Source organism: Doryrhamphus excisus, linkage group LG1 (genome assembly GCF_037039965.1).
Source record: "Doryrhamphus excisus strain RoL-2023G ecotype Guam linkage group LG1, RoL_Dexc_Guam_v1.1, whole genome shotgun sequence".
Taxonomy (NCBI): domain Eukaryota; kingdom Metazoa; phylum Chordata; class Actinopteri; order Syngnathiformes; family Syngnathidae; genus Doryrhamphus; species Doryrhamphus excisus.
In genome coordinates, this window is record NC_136357.1 from 8,227,578 (window position 1) to 8,248,761 (window position 21,184).

General features: G+C 39.5%; 1 protein-coding gene and 1 long non-coding RNA gene across 2 annotated transcripts; one reads left to right on the forward strand and one right to left on the reverse strand.

The window, feature by feature from the left end:
- The first annotated feature begins 3,650 nt into the window (after positions 1 to 3,650).
- Positions 3,651 to 12,645, forward strand: ciartb (circadian associated repressor of transcription b). The gene is made up of 6 exons (XM_058075070.2): positions 3,651 to 3,810; positions 5,401 to 5,758; positions 6,699 to 6,774; positions 7,400 to 7,478; positions 9,254 to 9,380; positions 11,123 to 12,645. Exons 2-6 carry the CDS (start codon positions 5,441 to 5,443, stop codon positions 11,507 to 11,509), a joined length of 987 nt encoding a protein of 328 aa, XP_057931053.1. The 5' UTR covers positions 3,651 to 3,810; positions 5,401 to 5,440; the 3' UTR covers positions 11,510 to 12,645.
- Positions 12,646 to 16,560: 3,915 nt separating this feature from the next.
- LOC144900648 (uncharacterized) lies at positions 16,561 to 20,074 on the reverse strand. Its single transcript, XR_013628840.1, has 3 exons — positions 20,022 to 20,074; positions 19,560 to 19,628; positions 16,561 to 17,801 (listed from the first exon to the last, which is right to left on the reverse strand). It is a non-coding gene; the product is annotated as an uncharacterized LOC144900648 (long non-coding RNA).
- Between the last annotated feature and the right edge of the window lie 1,110 nt (positions 20,075 to 21,184).

Sequence of the window (21,184 nt, forward strand, 5' to 3'; positions counted from 1 at the left end):
CACTAATCCAAATTATTTGAAAGGAGATGAAAGAAAACAGAATAAACTTATCCAAATTATACAAAGTAAGTGGTTTATTCTGCCCAATGATTGTTTGTCTATATGTGCCCTGTGATTGGCTGGCATGAAGTCAGCTCCAGCATACCCCTGCAACCTAATGAGGGTAAGTGGTTTTAATTAACACATGCATGTTGACCATATAATTACATTGTTACATTTGCGTGCCTGTGCCACACATGTGTGCCTTGTGTATTACATCCTTTCCACAAAACTATGCTATAATCCAGCACAGCATGGACGCTACTTTTTTTCAACACACCAAAAAATAAACAAAAAAAAATCCCAAGAACGTTCCCGTGGGGACAGGGCCTAAGACTACTTGCGAGTTACTATGACTACAAGGTTGCTAAGAATAGCCCGGTTAATGTTGATCACTTATTAAATGGGAGAATTTGCAACATTTTAAGGTGTTACAACAAATACTGGAATACTGAGTCACATCAACAAAAGCCGCAGCTAGCATTAGCAAGGTACTGAGCTAACTAGTTAGCCTCTGGATCTTAAAAAGATCCTAAAGGTTTCAAATGGAGTGGGGAAGGATAAAATAAGATGCCTAAAAAAGTACCACTTCCACACGGAATGGGAGGATTTCTTTCTCAACAATCATGTTGGACATACCATGGCTGGTTCCATGCAATGTAATGTTATATCTCATCAGTATAACATCACTGAGGCATAGTGACCAAAGAAACTACATATAGCTTTCAATATTCTTTGACTAATAATAGGCCATTGTCAACCACAAAACTATTATTATTATTACATTTTTGGAAAAAAGTGTGTGAGTAAGCAATGTTTGAAACACGATGCAGTGAGGGACAACTCTACATGTTTTAGAACAGGTATTTAGTTGACAACAAGGTCATTTCTGGACTTCTCTGAAAAAAAACAATATTTTTAACAAATTAAGCAAATCCCAATGCTGCCAACTTATCCGGTCGCAATTTGAAATTCTGCGCATTTGCCAGATACACATACACAAATCAATAGGTAGTCCCAAACAATTCAGTCATTTGTAGGTTGCACCAAATTAATGTATACATATATGTCAAAGTTAGTATTGGGCAACTCATAGTCTTTCTTTTATGTGAACTAAACAAATGACATTTAAATGTGTTACCCCAAAGAGGTGCTTTAATCTGTGTTTTGTGCGACAGTGCTAACAAACAGGTTGCATTCTTTCAGATCATCTCTGACCACACCCACTATAACGTTACTAATATCAGACACTTCCAGTAATGTGCTTGGAGGAGTTGATGTGATTCAGCTGCGGATACGCAACGATCACATGGTACATCTACAGAGAGGATCTGACTGCAGAGCCCAGTGCGATGAGGGTGGCTTATTTCTAAATGTACCGTGCTGAGCCCACCTGAACCTTCACACATTTTAGAGAACACCTTAAAAGATGCGACTACCACCAGTAAATGCTCTCAAATGTAGACAACTAGTCTTCCTCTATTTAATACAAAAAATGCATTTTGGCCTTTAATCCCGGATGACCGGCTGTGCGGAGGAAGACATATTCTTTGACTACTATGGTTCTGTTGGCTCTTGACGCCAAACGTGGGAGATGAGGACATGAGACTAGTGTTTGAGTTGGTGTTATCTCTGGTGCACGTGATCACGTTTGCAGCAAGAGGCTCCATGACTCACTTTTGCCTCCAGGCTCGCCATGCTTGTCTGGCCTCATTGAGGAGATCCTGATCCAGCCAGGAAGAGGTACTGATGTGCTGTGAGCAGTGTACATTGCATTCATAAAGTAATTAGTTATAGTTACCAGTTACTCCCCCCTAAATAATTCAATTAGTAACATAATTACTCCTTCCAGGAAAAATAATTATTGTTACTTTTTTGAAAAACCTTCACATATGTAAAATTGTATTTTGGCATTGTAGCGGCTGTGCCATGAGATGAGGCTGAGGGCTGAGCTTGTGACTTACAATTTTCTACCAAAACACTAGGAGTCAGTGTTTTCCTGAGCAAAGTCTTGACTAGCTGTCTAGTTTCTGTGTAGTAGTAGTGAACAACATCTAGATAATTGATACAGATATCAGTTCATAATAACACGCTGCATTTCACTTCCTGTGATGGATATGATGTAGTAATCTTTAAAATGGTAATTCATAAGATTCACCGTTACTGGGAAACAAAATATATGTTTTAAACACCATTACTCCCAACACTAGCCATGAAACACACACTTAAAAGTAGAATACTTAAAAATACTTAAAAGTAGAAAGCAGACCTCCTCCCAATGTATTTGCGGTGAACTGCAGCAACTGCTCCATGTGCCACTTTTCAACTACACAGTGCAAAACTCGGGTCAGCTCTTCTTGTCTGTTTTGGTCACGTGAAATTGTGAAAACCATGCCACAGTGAACACGACACTCAGAATAATACATGCTAATAACAATGGAGGGAACACAAGGGTCTTGTGTATTTACTTTGTACCATGTGTCTGTTCACCGCAGTAAGTAGACTAACTTTATTCATGAGGGTAACGAGAAAACATTTTATGCAAAATAGTGTCGGAAGAAACAAGATGATTGTTTGTCTTCACCCTGCGATTGGCTGGTGACCAGACCAGAGTATACCCCGCTTCTCGCTCAAAGATAGCTGGGATAGGCTCCAGCATAGTCCCTAGTGAGGATGAGCGGCATAGAAAATAGTTGGCTGGAAAAAAGAAGAAACTGAAATCGGTTGTTTTTTACCTGATCAAAAGTTCAAGACCAAGTTTTATTCTCTGATGAGAAAAAAATTTAACCTTGATGGTCCAGATGGCTTCCAACATTATGAGGAGATCCCATCTGAGATGTTTTCTACCCAGCACAATGGAGGGAGGTCCATCATGATCTGCGGTGCTTTCTCATTCAGCAAAACGCAGGAGCTTCAGGTGGTGCAGGGTCGTCAAACGGTGCGTGGTTACATGAAGCTACTCATTACCAAGTCCTAAAATTATCTTTTTATTCTGGTTTAGAGAGTATTGAAAAAAATTGTTGTAATTTTTTGAGCAATCTTAAACTTTTGAGCTATTTTTCAACTGGTCTTGAGATTTTGATCAGGTGTATTATACAATATGTACAAGTAACACTAAATACACTATATTATCTCTATATTATAAGGACTTGTCTATTTGGGTGCGTAATTACCGCGCATATATGGAGCAGTTGCATAAATAAATATGTGTGTCTGTCTAATAAAATAACTTTGGGAAGCTATTCAAGTTTTGTCTCTGTGCAAATGCCATCACCAGAAGCACAGTTGAGCTTGGACTTGCTGACTTTGCATTTATCAGGCTGCGCCACAAAGTCAGCCATCGTGTTGTCCAGATGACATAACGAGCAAGAACGCTTCTGGAATGGCCAAATAAAAAAAAAAACACACACTGGTTGACTTTTCGCCCCGCTGAAACGAAACCGATCCGCGTGTCCACGTGTTTGCGTCGTTTACATATTATTTGCATATGTAAACCGCGTTCGCCTATCGTACGGCGTCTGCTAAGAGCGGACAAGCCCATTTGTCAGTCGGGCCCTTCTCCGGAGCAAATGGGCGAGCCGGCCGCTTGTGGCCCCGCCCCTGCAGACACGTTGTCTGGAGAGAAGCAACACGGGCCGCTCGCTGGGCTCTGAAGATCTCCGCATTCGCTCTGAGCACGTACGACACATCGCCACAGCTCCGGTCCCGAATACGCGCTCCATTTCCCCGCTCAACAAAAGGAAAAGGACCGGTCTGCTCCACCCTGGGAAGGTACGTCTCCATATCATACCCACACATGAAAACACCACATTGTCTCACTTTAGGTAGAATATATTCCAAAAAAATTATTACTCCAAATCATCCAGAGGAATTCGCTTCATTCAGGACAAATGACCGTGATAAGATGCCACTTTATGTAATAAGGTGATACTATCTGTGTGTGTGTGTGTATGTGTACTGCTTTTATATAATCTCACTGTGCTTGTTGCCAAATTTACTAGTACCACTGATGAGGAAGTCCATTGTGTCTGAATATTTGCCATAAGACCCTTTGATTTGTTGTTTGGGGGGCATTATAACATTTTACCAGTATATAGATGTGAAATTGATGTTTTTATTATTATAGTGTTTTATAAATAGATTAATTTGAAGGCCCCACATTCATATATGTACCCTTAGAAAGAGTTTAAACAACTGGTTTTATTGTAGTTTGGAAAAGCTCAGTATGGATATCTGGATCAGTGAATTGTCCAATCGCATGTCTCAAAGGCATTTACAGAACATTATCTTTCCCCATTTTGATTCTTCCTAAATAACAGTACAGACATTGCAGATTACAGTGAAGTATTATTGGATTAAATGAGATTAAACGATGCAGGCGGTAGGGGGACACTTTGATATAAGTGTCTCTTTAGTCTCACATGGAGAATCATATTTTCCATTTTCATTTTATCCAAATTGGAATACTGTATTTTTCAATTTCAACCTCACTTGTCGATCGCAGCTGTTCACCCACCATGTTGCGCGGCAACCTGGCCCCTGCCCAAACATTTTCTAAGGTCACATTATAGAACCTGTTTGTCTGTTTGCCTACTTTTTTTTAGTATTTAGGTTTTGTTCAGTTGAGCTTGTAGAATCTACTTTGCTCCAGCCCTCCACTTAAGAGATAAGATCTGAGGGGACAAAGAACCAGAGAGCAATTAACTCTCTTTTCCCAGCAAATTTCACAGGAAGTGAGAGAGATGGCAGGCGCGAAACCATTGCCTCCCCGTCTCAAAATAATCTTGTGTGTTGAAAATGCTGCTCTCACTTCCTGAGCGTGGCAAGAGAAAGCTGCTAATCACTAAGGAAACACATTGGGAGATGAGCAGATTCACAAAGAGGCGATATTCTTAAACACTGTCTCTTATTTTTGTCAAATCTCTTTTTTCACCCTCATCACCACATCTGAGGGTCACTTGTGTGGGTGGGTGGGGGTGGGGCGGGGTGTGGGGAGTGCAGTTCAGCAGTCTGAGCCACTAGTCGCCATGGTGGCAGACCCCTGTCCCCCCTTAGAAAAAACAAGCAATGTTTATGAATGAGTGTGCCGCAAGCAAGCAGCTGGGAGGCCCAATGGGTCATAACACTCCTGTTTGTCCCCTTGTGATGCTAGGACGTGGGAGATTGCTATGACGATGATTTGTTGAGCTTGTGAATGCGTGTGTCTTTAGTGGATCAGCTGTTAGCATCCGCAGAACAGACAGGTGAATGTGGTCGTAACAGTCGGCATCATCTGCTCAAGCCACCTTTGTATGCATGCAAGTTAGACTTGATGATATTTTGTAGATACATTTTGATTCCAACCTATATCCTCTATTTCAGGTTGGTGATGGTCAGTGGTAGTTAAAGCCCACAGCCAAGGATGTCTGCTACAGATTCGGACAACTCCATTGACTGGCTGGCTAGCGACACTGAGGACAACAACAGTGAACAGGAGTTTGAGAGGAAGCATAGCCAGACAGATGCTCTTTCAACAGACAGCCGCTGGAGCTGTGAGATCCAGGAGGCGTCCACAAGGGGGCCTCCCTCCAGCTGCATGGAGACATGGGGCATGGACACCATTGAACTGTGTAAAACACAACAAGGCGAGAAGATGAAGAGACGGCGCAGCTTCACAGAGGAGGAGGAAGGACGGGTCATTTCCAGTCAGTCAGAGAAGGGGCGACTTTTCACCCAAAAGGTGAGCTTCTCCATGATTCATGTCAAATTCCCACGTCAGCAAGGTCAGCAAAACTGTATCATGCTCTCTGACGTTTTTACAAGTACCTCAGGAATGGCATGATGCACTGGAAAGATCCACTTCCAGGCTTTAGTGTTAGCAGAATAAGCCATCTTTTCTGCTATAAATCCTATCCAGAAGGGGTGGAGACATGAAAGGGATGAGTCATGTCTCGCAACGAACAATTGTTTACACCAAATAGCCATTAAAAGCTTTCAGTTTAAGTTTATATTAATTAATTCCACACTTTAGCCAAGAGTTCCACACCAGTTGGGCATAATACATCCAGGTTTGGAAACATACACTCTGGTTGTACTGGTGATAGCTGCATATGTTCCATAATAGTGTTACTTTACATAATCATGACACAAAGATCATCACACAGGAAACAAAAATACAACAGAGGAGAATAATTATAATAATACTCCATTACCATTTACATGTGGACGTGACGATACCCCATTTACTAATCAATAGACTGTGTTGAGCTTTACCTTTCAGGTATGTGCTCCTTGATCAACTATGGGGAAAATGAATAATTATTACATTTAAAAATATATAGATAATATTAACAGGACAGGAGAATCTCTACCTGAATGTTCTGAACTATTTTTCCTAGCCAATCACTAGTTGAGTCACTAGTGCCTCTGCTGGGTGCATCCAAGTAGTGTATTACATTTGCCCAGCTTCTTGGCATGATTAAATCATCAATCTATTCCACACAATAGACCAAATCCTTAACAACCAAACAGATCTTATTCCCATTACTAACTTTTTCTTCTAACTTCTTCATCAGTGTGCCAAAATGAATTACTGAGGTACTAAACTTCCATGTAACAAACTATAGTGTATGGTTTAAATAAGGTTGAGACATTAACTATAAATCAACGTCTTATTTTAGTGCATGGAGCTGCAATGCTACATCCAGCCACTGTCCTCCATATTGAATGGTCTTCGTTCAGGGAGATACAGAGAACGTGAGTCACCTTTTCTATACATTTTATTTGTTTTTGTCCATGAGAGACATCTTAGTGAAAAGCAATAGTCACATATTTATGGAGCGCTTACTTGGAGTGCTTTAATGGATGTATACATACATACATACATACATACCAGACTTAATGGCGCCATGATGAGCTGAAAAACATTACATTTTTTTTAGTCACTTGACAAGCGCTGTCACACTTCAGCTTACTGCTATAAATGAGAGGCCTGGCAGAGTGGAGTGAGAACATAGTGTACCATGTCTGTGCAGGGTGAGAACTGATCTTAGTGATTGGTCTGATAGGCACTGAAAGGGCCTCTGCAAGGAATGATAGCGCCACGTTCAAGCATCCAGTTCACTTTATGATCCAAAACCTTATGTGAACCCTGCACTACTTGGCCCCAGACAGAAAGTGAGGCTGTTTCCTATCACATAAACACACACACACATATATTGTGTGTAGTGTGTATATATATATATATATATATATATATATATATATATATGTATATATACACACACACATGCACACAAACTCTGCACGACCCATCTGTACTGCACACTCCGCTGTCCTGCTGTCAACTCGGCTCATGTGTTACAACTTTTTCCTTCTCTAGGACTCAGCAGTTTCCAAGAGAGTGTTGCCATGGATAGAATCCAAAGGATTCTGGGTGTTCTGCAGAACCCCTGCTTAGGGTATGTGTCCTCAACTACACCTACATACTGTAACATTGGCAACAAAAGACCTTTACTGTATATATCCTTTCACCATATGGACAAAAAAAATTCAGTTTTATTTTGGGTAGGCATTTGTGAGGTCAGAGGTCGCTGATGTTGGTTCTGCCACACCAATCTCAAGCAAATCTCAAGCATGCTCATGATCCTAGGTGGAACACCAAATTGTGCAAGAATAGGGCCAATCATTTTGTCTACGTAATGTAATGCATATGCTTGCAGTCTATTCAGAGTATGCTAAGCCTTTTTTAAAGCATCAAAAGAAATAGGTTGCTGTTTTCAAAACTCAAGTCAACTATTATTTAGCTTTAGTATACAATGACTACTAGAAAGTGAGATTGCCACGCTCAGGTCCAACATTCGCAACACATGGCTCACAGCATGTTGAAACACATCCCCACCTCCACTACCACATACACACTTTCAGGGTACATTTACTGCAGAGATTTGCAGGGTCTCGCTGCAGTCGGGCATCTCGTTAAAAATGAATAAGGCTCCATGTGGGAGCGCCACTCTTGTCTCTGCTTGATTAGACGCTTTAATGGCGAGTGGGAGCACCTCTTTTTAAAGTAGAATGTCTTTGCATGGACGTGCGAATCATGTTTTAGCCTTGAGCATCAGAGTTAGTATCATATTAGGTGTATCTGCACAATATATTGGGATCCAAAACAAGAACTATATGAACAATTGTGCCTCGACAAAGTCAACGCTCCTGTTTTTTCATTATAAATTATAGATACCAGTAGGTTACTGGACAACACTGTAATATGCCAAAGAACACAGGTGACTAATACTCGTTGTTTAAGTAATAAATGTAAAGCAAAGAAAATTTCCCTGTCTGAATTTGCTAGAGGCTATCATATAAAACTAAAGTCTACTAAAGACTCATTTAAGTAGCAGTATCGTAATAATGCACGTGGTACTCTGAAGGTCTAAGAATGAACTTGGGGCTTGATTAGCGACAGAATGCAACGTGCTCCCCGTGCTGATGCAGTGCTGGTATAGTGACATCAGCTGAAACGGGTACACACTAATTGGAGCCTTCAGCCGCCAGCTGCTGCCGTCATCAGGGAGACAAAGAGTGGGTGTGGCAGCCTCCCTGCAGACAGTCTGGGTCGAGACTGGAAGGTGGATCTAAATCCCCTACCACCCACCACCTCCCCCCTCTACGGCTCGGTGCTGCCAGCTGGCAGCTCCAACAGCCACACAATAGCAGATAGGATCAAAGTGACTTTTTTAGCAGTCACAGTTACAGATAATCTTCCACATGAATTTAACATGCACTGAAAGGAGTAAGGCAAGAAGGGCCTGACCATATGACACTAGCTAATCCCTGCCCACCATCTGGTTTTGATGGGGTGGAAATTAAAGGGCTGCCGCTCTTTTCCCGCCTCCGATGAGATCTGCGTCACGACGACTAGTTTATTTTCACAGTGACACTGCTGGAAAGCGGCGTGGCTTTGCTGTTTTAAATTTAGAGGCCAGTGGAACGGTATACACGAGGCCACGTGTTAGCACCAAACATGTGAGAAATGTACTGAGGAGAATTTTCCTCCCCACAATCGGAGTGCAGGCTTTTTTTGTGAAAGTGTAATTGTGTACATATTTCCTGTGTGAGTTTAAAAAAAGATAAGATTTCACAGCTGAGATTGGCGACATTTCAGTTAGATTACTGAGATGTACACATCATTGCTAATGATTTTATACGATTCTCTTTGCTTTTTTGTCTTTTCCAGGGAGAAATACATTAGTATCATTCTTAAAATGGAGGAAATGCTAAAGAGTTGGTTCCCCAATGTAAAACCCCAACACCAACAGGCTCTCACCCACGCAGAGGGAGTCGTTCCTACAAAGAAACTGAAGGTAAAGCACTGTAATTAAAGAAGAATTGCAGCCAAGAACATATGGTGACAACACAGGGAAACGCAGATTAAAATTCTATTATTACCCAATCACGGGTCTGGGAGCGGTAGGGAGGATTGTAAGCTATTTTGACTGATGTACGGTGTTGCAGCAGTCTCATGTTCCATGTGAACAATCACAGAGGAGAAAAGGTAATTTTCAAGGAGTGTCCCTGAGGGAATAAGAAAGGTCAGAACATTAAATAACATTCTTTTGTGTCTAATTGACGAGGACTAACACACCCTCATGGTTTGAACACTGTGCTGTATCAGTGTTAGCAACTTCAAAACAGATTAAAAAAACTGTTTTTATATACCTGGAATTATATGAAAGGTGCCTATTGACTACCAATGCAGTTCTTGTTAAATATACAAATTGTGAAAGCATTTTTCGGCTGATTGTTTTGTTTGATACATCTTATTAATAACCTGCCTTGGTTCACTTGACATCAACACGTGTCATAATCCAAAACATGAAATCCGACAAAGTTGGCAACTAACCGTTGAGCTCACAGAAGCCAACATGGAGTTAGATATTTATATCAGCAGTTAGATGAGACAGAAATAACAGTCAAATATACATTTGTACTTGTAAGCAGCATGATATTGAACTTAATGTGCATCTAATGATGTAGCTAATATTTGGATATTATTTGTACAGCTTGTTGCTTTGTACCCATCATGTAGTGTTAATGCATTTTATACAATTTGCAAGAAGCAAAGCTGCCAAAAACTGGTGCGCTTTCATGAGTTGTCCATTTAACCCTGGCTGGAACATTTCATTTGGACTATCTGCACAATAAGATCCAATACAAAAACAGTATCCACCTCCTATTAAGTTAAAATAAGTCAAAATATTAGAAGCAGTTCCCAATATTATATGGTGCAATTCTACACCACTGCAAACTATATTCATGAATATCTTACTGCAATTCAGTGGACTGGGCACCTATCTTCCCAAGATATCGCTCAAAAGAACGTTTTGCCTCAAGCCTCGCTACAGTAGGTTTGTTTTACTATGTTTATCTTTAAAATGGGACAAAATTAGACCAATAGAGTTGCATCACAGCTCATAAAACGACAGTAAAAGGAATTAGTATTAGTATTACATTGGAATATTGTAATTTCTGGACCGCAGAGCGTACATACCTGAATATAAGCCACACCCACTCATGGGCTAGTATGTGCAATAAATCATCAAAATACGGCAAGATACTGCAAGTATTACATTGTGTCATCAATGTATTTATATGATGCGTGATCACAGCATGTATATCAAATGATTCAACGTTGTTAGAGGGGGTTTTATTTTGTTGTCAGCTAGCTGTTTCACTAAATGTGTTCATGTTTCACATAAGGAATGTGGATGATGGGCAAAATAAAAATTAGTAACTTTGTACAAGATTTGTACAGATATAGGCAAGCAAAAACCGCATCACATTCACCTCTCCATACATTGGCTATGATGACTGTGTGGGCATAATACAGGAAATATTTGCACACAAAATTAGGGACTTATAAAGCAGAAATGATGTTAGTTACCACAGTCCATGGTATGCTGCTCCCTGCTGTGGCCCTGAAACTCATTACATTTAGTATATGTTACGTTTTCTTTTACTGTGTGTATATAGTCTGATAGAAACATATGTTACTGACCATTGATGGTAAAATTAATCCCAATTTTGTTCCATATTTCCTCAACAGCTTTCCCCAGTGACACAGACTGCAGCAGTGAGCCCAGTCACCATCAGCGATACTCCGGTGGGTGCCAAACCCCTGCGAGTCACTGACCTCACACCCCCTGGAGCCTACTCTGCAAGCAACCTTAAATGGCTCCACACATCCCCCATCTGCTCCCCCACAGCAGAACAGGCCCAGGCGGGCCCTCGGCATGTAGCACCCCCTAGAGACATAACGCAGGATAGTGCGGTATCCTCCAGCACTGACATCCCCGCTAACACAGACTCCGTGCCTAGAGGGCCTCCGCCAGGCAAAATCAACGCACCTTGTCTAGAGCGCCTCCTAAAGTCGACAGAAAGCATCATCACCCGCAAAGGGACATCGGGTTTGAAGGACAGCAGCTGGTCCTAGTCCACATGAGGGGCTGCCTAACATGCAGCTGAGCCTTTATAACTCTACTAGGGGGGGCCAGTTAGCTCACTTTGCCCATTCCAGCCTTCAGGGGAGACCTGAGCCTTCAAAGGGGACTTGGCAGGTTTACTTTTTAGCGTGGAAGACAAACATCTTGTACTGTGTGGGAATGTGCTCTCTCTTACACGACAAGTGTCTGCTCTATTTCCCTTTGGTTGATTTACTTTTGTTTTGTCGTTTGCACTCTTGGGTAGCATGTTTGAAGGTGGGAAGGAGAGCGATTTCACCTTAACTGGAGCAGCGCTCCCACTGTAGATCCAATGGGTTTGTTTGAGAGTTTGTAAAAGCGCCATCTTGCCTATGAGGTGGAAGTAGTTTGTGCTGGGAGGAAGTACGTCCAATCTCTCGACATGTGGTCAATAGCGGCCTACGTATTTGTTGTGCTGAAATGTGACATTTTCTCATCCTTTTCATGACTCCACTATGTCAACTTTATTTTTGTAACTGTTACTCATTTTCATACTTGGAGAATAAGTCTTTTGGTACAACTGTTCTACCTCAGCGGGCGCCATGTCACAGTTGACGGGTGAGCGTAAGAATGTGAACGCATCACTCAACCTCTCCGGACACCTCCGCGGATCTGCAGTGAGCCACACCGGTATCAAACAGGAAGCTCTGCAGCACGAGCCACCCTGTTTAGGGACGCTCCCACTGGAGGGATGCTCTCGTGGTGCCATTGTAAAGAATGTCCACCGAGTCTCCCAGTCGAAGGCAAAACAGTGCCTGTAAACGTAAAGCTGTGCCTGTATGCCGGTTTAGTAAAGCGAGAGAAAATTTGGGACTTCCTGCTCCAAGGCAGGATTGTACTAATCAGGAATTGTCAGTCTCCTGCCATTAATTCTCTTGGAATGCGTAAATTATTCAGTTCTTGCCAACCCGCTTCAGTGGTGGAGTAGAACAATTGTTATGTGTTGCCACAGAACTCAGACAGTACACCAGACCAGCAGAGAGGGGCAAGTTTTTTTCCCCTCTGTGTAAACCTGACAGAGAGGTTATTGATTTATTCTGAAAAGTGGCCTTTATAGTGTGAATTTTTATACTTTTAAAATAAATGTGTGTATATTTGTTTGATGCAATCAGGCTGTTGACTGTTTGTTGTGGATATCATAAGAAAAGTGTCTGAATATTTATATATAAATAGTTAAGGTTTTATAACATCCTGAATTGTCCATTGAAAAATACATAACTTCACATTTTAAAATAAAACTAAAAATCAAAATAATGTTAATGCCATTATATGTAACATATAATGTGCACAGGCAGAGAATATTGTTAAAGCACTATTCCACCTATTCCTTTCAAATTTCTGGAAAGATTTTCTACAAGACCTACAAGGGTGTGTCTACGTGGTTTATGTCATACAGAAGAATATTTGTGAGGTCAGAGGTCACTAATGTTGGCTCACAATCTATGTTGGTGTATGAGCTAAGGCGGTCCAAAGAAATATGAGATTTGTCAAGGCAGAAATGTGGATATCACTATTTACACAAAATACAGTACACTTTGGAATATACGTATTGCCTAAAGTAACAGTCTTAAATACATTTTATGTGGGCCTATATTACTTGAGTGTAGATCTGAACTAACATCTACACACTTAAAAAAGCATTACCTTTTTGAAGGCTACATTGTCATACTTTAGTATTAAACATTTATTGGACCGACCTTTCAGCCAAGCAAAATGAAAGTCTGGTGTAAGCGCACATCAAACTGAATAGTGCCATCTTTAGACAAAATAGATATCCTACTATACACTCTTTAGTATGAGCACTCTTATGTCTATTATCTATCACAAATTTTATACTAGCATATTGAATATTGTATTAGTCATGATGCAGACAAAGTAAACGTGCAAATGGTTTGGATAAAATCAATTCTCAAACCAAATTAACTCAGTTGCCTCATGAGTTAAGCCTCAGTCATGTTTTCCTCAGATTAAAAGAAGTAACTGGCAGGATGCCGAAAGGTCAATTACACAGACTGCACTGCATTGGCATTGCCGCCCCAAAGTTTCTTTCTGAAGGTGAGTCTGGGTGCACATCACATGCATTTGTCCAAAGACAGCTGGCACGGATCCGCCTTGCAGACAGGAAGTGGTTGTGAATGATAGGAAGAGCTGCATCAACAAAAAAGCCACCTGTCTCACAGCGAGATGAAACACATTTGAGCTGCACTGGTGGAACATGCTGGACTGATGACGTGCTAAAGTGTAGAGAACAAAGGCCAGGGAACATAAATGTCATTTTAAAAAGGACTACAATTGCATGTAAAGACAATTTATTGAGGTTCGGTCCTAAACAAAACAAGGACACATCTGAAAGGAATGTTTCCTGCAGGAAACTTGTCAGCTCCAGAGGCATATGAAGCCATTTATAGTGAAAAGTAAAGAATTTACTGGAAGAGTGCCTGGAATGGGGAATAGACAGAATAGAATAATACTTTCACATCATAATTAGGATTTCAACTGCATTCACAGTAACGAATACAGTGGAGTCTACACAATACAAATCATATTGTTTTTGATTGGAGGGATCCACAGTAGTTGAGCTTTCCAAAACCGCTTGATATTGAATGTCCCCGTGTTTTTATATCTGTGGAGGTTAACAGTACAAAGACTAATCATGATTGGAGGAGCACAGCTAGTGGTCTTTTGTGCATATAAAAAAAGAGTTGGCCGAGAAATAAATGGCACAGATAAGGAGACGTCAATGGTTCCAGTCGCAAAGAGCCAGCGAGAACAATAAATTCAGCCTCATTCTCTCCCTCTACACTTTCATTGGAAATTAGCCTTGAATTGATCTTCAGCCAAGAATAAAATCACAAGGAGTGTTGTGTCCAGTCAGACTTGACGAGGCTGCATGCTAACATTTATTTATTGAATATGTATTGTATAAAGCAAGTCGCCTTATGAAGCCTTGCTGCATACGAGACGACAGAAAGCATCTCAAACGCTTCATGTTGTTGGACCCTGTATAGGTAAAATACGATGAATGTGACCAATTTGTAGCAGCTACATACTGTTCACTGTAATGAACTTCCTGATGAGCATACAGTTATCATGCATGCTGCATAATTATAGGCTACAATTGATTAGCTGTCTGCTCATTACACTTATCAGAGAAGTTACTCCACCGACATGTTAATTATTTGGACATTTCATTAGGTACAACTGCACAATTTCATCAGTATAAAAAAACGGTCAAAGAATGTGTTTTGATTGACACTGCCAAAAAAAAAAGTACAAATAGCAATTTGCAATGGTTTGGAAAAGAGAGGACTTTCCTATTGGGAATATTTTTAAATTAGAACAAATTATCAAATTCATATTCATGGAGATGGATTGCAAGGGATGTTTACAAAAAATCAGTTCTAGAGAGGGGATGCCCTCCGTGAAGGCATCTTCACCACCTGGAGCAACACTCCCACGAGCCTCAGAAAAACACTGGCATCATGCATGCAAAACACATTTACAAGGTGGTTGACAAGAATGATGCAGCTATGGTTTTGAAAATGTTATTTCTATTTTAGGGAGGTTTTGGGCTTTTTGAGTTATTGTCTTCAACTGTTGATTCGCTGATGGGCAGCCTAGTTCAAGTTTACTCAGTTTCATCTCACGTAATTTCTTCTTTGTTCGTTTTGAAGTTCCTATAGGTCTTAAAATTTTGAGGAATTGGCATCTTAATTCTGCATATCATTAAATTTAATTAAACTTTCTTAACTTTATGAATGTTAAATATCCCCTTGATTGATTCATTAATTGTAAATATTTATGCAGAATTCTACCAAAATATATAAAGGTTGGGAGTGTCATAATTATTAAGTTTGCAAAACAGAAAAAAACAATATTTCAATATTGGTTAATCACAGAGATTCCGTGTTTTATGGGACATGCTCAATTGCAATTGTCTGGTTATATATTATGCATTAGAGGTATACTGTATTGTGCAGTATATTGATGCAGTAAATGAATGCTGGCCCTCCATCCCTGATACTGCAGTGGCAATATTGTGCTCTCCTCTAGCCACATTTTCACTCAATGCATTGATCACTCAAGCAAGCAGCATGCCAAGGCTTCAATACTGCTCAGTGTTCACCAAAGATTTTCCATCATCTCCAATAGGTTACATCAAATAGACCTATGCTTGGGAGAGCTTGAAAAAAAATTGATATTCTATGTGGATCATGTTGCAGACGACTTCATTAATTTTTCAGTGTTCCGCTGCATACAGCTTACAAATGATAGATAGACGGATGGCATGATATGGTTTATTTGTTTTAGACATGCTGAATAAGTCACATTAGGGAACATCACATGGTTACAGTTGAAAAAGTTGAATATCCGAAAAGGAGTAAGAAGAAGCGGAACTAATCCTTCACCTCGTCTATTACAAATAATTCATCCAAACCATATAGTTTTTATACAATTGCAATTTCTGGGTTGGAACCATGGGTAAAGGCAGTCTGCATTACTTCTGGATTTGACTTGGAGGTGGGGGGTGAAGAGGAAAGACTTTTCTGAAGATTTAAAGATTTTCTCCCTAATATCACAGAAGTCCACATTTTAAAGGCTCTGGTGGCCTTGACTTCCCAACACACTCACAAATAAATTCTAAATTATATTATAATACATTTCATAAAATTTGATTTTACACATTGGTAATGTTAATGGTTTTATTTCATTTGAACATGCATCAGATTACTATTGAGTACATCACATAATCAGTTCACAGTTCCACATGTCCAAAAGGAGTAGGAAGAAGCAAAGCTTATTAAATCCTACCCCTCCATCTGGTACTTTTACAATCAGTAACTGTTACACTTGTTCACTTTCTGCTTTACATGATACAGTTTTGTTTTTTTTTAAAATAATGCACCATATTGCAAATTCACCTGGTCTCAAAATGTGAAAATATACATGTTTTTGAGTAAAACTCATAACAAGGTAAATGGTTTTAAACGCAAGACTGTCATTCCTACAAGGGTGACAAACGCTTAATCGAGGAGAGAACATAGAAAGGATGCCATTTAATGAAACCAAGTACTTTTCCATATCTCATGCGCAATAATATAACATTGGGGCATTTGGGAATCATCTTAGCATTTACTGTAACAACACATGAAAGAGAGCAAGACAGAGAGAGATAAAGTGGACATTTGTAGGCTTTTAATGCAACATCATCAGCAAACATCTAATGAGAAGCTCGACTGGGCTTGTGACGTAATGACCCTGGCGGCTCATCAGTAGATGATCCCGACATAGCTCTTGTTACATGAGCTGCATCAGTGCAAAGTGTCATGCATGACTGGAAGGCATGTCATTTCCCTGTGGAGCTGTCACAATGCTCCAAAAGGAGCTGGCTCTATGAAACATGGTTGAAATATTTACAGTTACTGGTTTGGAGATGGACGGGATACACAAGGCTGACTTGAACTTCCTACAGAGCTTTTATTTCATACCCAAATATTTCTTATTGGAGCTTGAGCGTACCGTTGAAAATGATAAAATAGCGTCTGAAAATGGAACATGCAAATGTGCACCTTCTATATTAATTAGGAATGATATTAGAAATCGAAGCCTCGGGCGCAAGCTGTCTGCAAGATAAGTAATTGGCGCTTTTTGAAGCCCAAGTCGTACCCAGTGTTGCCCTAACAGGTGCAAAACACAACTTTAATGCAAAGGTCAATCAATCAAATTGAAGCAATGGCCTAAGAGAATACTAGCTGCTGCTCATCCTCATGAATCACACCTTCCAACACCTACACGTTGTTTTAATCACACATCTCTGATTAATCAGACAGCTGGAGGATATAAAAAAATGGACAGCGACAAGACCACAGTGACATATTAAGAGCACAACGCCTAAATATGGCCTCACTTCATTAAACCTCATTTCTAAGAATAGGGCGGCAGCTTGCACTCGTGTAGGTATGAATAATGAAAGCGACCTCCAGGAGCTCATTTCCACAGAGTGATCATCATGCTAAAGTATGCCTAATGATCACACAGATAAAGTGAGTGGCTGCTGTACATGATTAATGGCGCCAGGGGTCTAGAGCCGTGCGTGGCCTCTGCTGTCGCATCATCTGACAAGCCGCTCACGCTCAGACACAATAAGACGCATGGGAAGAGGAGGGTAGTGAAAGGATGACATTTAGCTCGCCGCAACAGCCATTATCGGATAGAATACCAAAGAGGTATCCTGATAGGTGATACATGCGTATATCTCATGACCTGTAGACACATGCAGAGAATATAAAACAGATAAACACGCTACACTTATGTTTACGGGTAATCTACAATCTGAGAAAATTTGATCTATACAATTATTGTATTATCTGCATATTCATATAATTCAGAAAATTGTAAATACACCACTGATATTCCACAAAGGTTGAATCAAGGCAACTGTACTCTTCTTTTTGGCTGACGCTTCACCTTTGTCCCAAATATTCATACATTTACCAGCAGTGGGATTAAATAAACCCTACCTCTTCCTACTCCTTTTCAGGCATTTTGAATAGGGCAAATGTAAACATGCGATATTGTTTCATATAACCTTGTTAAGCACGACTGAAATCAATGAAACAGTGACGATGAGCATTTTCTCACTTTATGCTAGGTGTTAAATATTCCAATTTAATGCATCTAAAATATTTTCAAAACTATATATTTTGATTACAACGATTATTAATGCCATCATCATCATTTGTATAATTATCATCATTATTAACAATGACAACAATAATAATGATACCAAAATTAATTTGTCATTTACACATTTTTATATTGTATATATTTTATTTTCTATTTATTTCTATTGCATGTGAAGTGGTGCGTAAAGGCCACTTGGTGGCACTGTTGTCAAATCTTTAAATGAATGATTTTCTGTATTTCTACGGAATATAATCAACTCCACACAACCATTAAGGCTGCAAACTTCAGAGAGCTTGCTAGATAGATAATGCACAATTCTGCCAATATGGTATATGGACTCGTTTAATTAATTAAATTATGTACCAAATTTTGATTCAAATGTATATTTTATTTGCACCCCCAATGTTTGGAATTAGAATAGAATTGTTTAGCAATTTTGCTTTCAGACACAGTTGTTTCAGTGACAAACATGAAATTTATGTGCTGTGAGTGAATGCATCATCCGACAGTTCATCCCAACATAAAGCCGCTGGAATCCCCTCATCCAGAAAAGCTATCGAGGGTAAACCAGAGAATTGATCCCCGCAACATGCCGGCTGTGAAGCTGTTACATGAGCTATATCCTGGAAGGCCTGTGGCTTCACTCTCGAGCAATGACCACTCTACATAGCAGCCGTCTCATATATCAGTAAGGCATGGCTTGAATATTTACAGTAACCAGCCTGGAGATAGACTGAATGCACACAGGTGAAGCCAAATGCTTTTCCTTGTCTCAGTTCATACCAGTAAGTGTACTGTTGTCACTGTTAACAAGGCCTTAAGAGGTCAGCAGCGTGATCTTGTAAATTACAGTGTGACTTAGAATTTTGGCTAGCCTTATATCACACTGACAAGTATTTAATAGTAATATATTATATGCTCATTGAATGTTGCAGGATAGACAAAAGTTCTCCAATTGTTATTATTAATAATAATAATAATAATAATTGTTAAAGATGATAACATTTTTCTGTATTTGACTGCTGAATTTATCAATTCAGCATTTAATAAGATGCCAGGTTGTGGATTACACATTATTTTTTCTTTTGCTCTACTTTTCAGACAACTGAACACACGATTTATATGGTAAGAGTGAACATATTAAACACAAAGCGATCAATAATTTCTGAGAAAAGATAGGCTTAACTAAGGGCATGTTAAATTGAGCAAGTTTTTTTACACAGTGATTTCGGTTAATAACCAAGAGAGTACAGTAAAATGATTGAAATATAATGATATAAGTGACAAGTCAAACAAAAACATGTATTACAACAAGTGTGGGAAATGTAAGCATACCTTTGTTGGTGTCTCTCTTCCCTATTGCTACAGTTGTTGTCCGAAGAAATTGTCTCTAAATGGTATAACCTAAATACAATTTTGGGGGCATAAAGGGGGAAAAAGTAATTGTTAGTATTTTATCGCATGACTTTGTTGATACTGTACATACAGTATGTCATTATATACTTAATGAACATGCATTTCCTTAGCATAATTCAAAGGCAAACACTACTGCCTTGTTAGAAAGTAGCTAGCTACATACTCAAGCTAGGCCAACCTCGAGTGAGCTAAGATACAAAGCAGTGAAAGGACATGTAAGATGTAGCACCTGACATTAAACAGAAACAAACAAGTACCAGGTAGGTGAAGGTTGGAGACAAGATGGCCGCCTCACAGTGCTATATACTAAAAAGTGGCAATCATGTTGAAGTGTATAGCGCAGTTGTATGTGAGCAGGTCATAGAGAGCTTCAATACCTACTTTTATGTTGAATACGTTCTTTTACTTGATCTTGCTGCTGGTTATTGCCGCTTTCCACACATCTGTCATTTTCCTTTTCAAATTCCTGTCTGTGTCTCCATTATTACGATCCCCACTTCCTGTGTGTTTTCTTTCACTTCCTGGGTCTTGCCAATTTAAAGCCTGGCCTCTTTTTTTTTTTTTTTTACCCAGAAACCTCCACGAGTTCCCTACTTTATAATAAATCTTAAAACTATTAATAATTAAAACTGTAATTAAATAGTTTTTGCTAAAGAAATTATTATTAATGATATTTAACACAGTAAGGTAAGGAAGGTGTGTGTATGACAGGCACTAATTAGCCAGTGTGGCTTTTGGCTTGACTCAAAATTTGTGGACCGTGCGGGTTACATACATGGTACAGTATATACATACACACACATATACAGTATAGAGAGATCTGTTTAAGATCTTGGAATGTTCTTGTTAAGCCCTAATAGCACACTGCTTACTGTTTTTTTTAATGCTATCTATTACAGGATGGTTCATCATATAAAAGTTTGCATTGAATATGGCATCATTTTGTGTAGCACCAATTAGCATGGGAATTTTGGACTGACCCACTTATAGACGTCGACTTCTTTCTCCACGTCTTTGTGGCAGTGGCCTACTTTCTGCGGCTGCCAAAAACCGAGCTTTGATCAGCTCATATAAATGAGGGCTACACTCGACCAGCATTACTAATTGGAAGAGTAAAAGACATTGTGGTTCAAGGTGGATGTGCTTCATATAGACTGTAATTTCCTGTGTATAAGTCACCACCTTTTTCTTAAACTTTGAACTTTATAAAGCGGTGCAGCTAATTCATGTTATGTAATTTATGTTTTGTGACTCCTTTACTTGAGAACTATTACTAATCATTTAAATGTTGTGCCACTCAATATTATTAACAGTCTAACGCACAGTGTCTTCTTACATAGAACGCCAAATTCATCACACAGCAACCTAACACTCAAAATTTGTAAGAAATATACAGTACCAATGAGTTTAAAATGAGTTCCAATCATAGACATATACCTAAATTAATTCCTAAGTCGCTCACACTGTACACAGAACACATATAAATATATAATAAAGATATAAAAAACACAATAATTAAACAAAACATAATTCACAAGAGCACA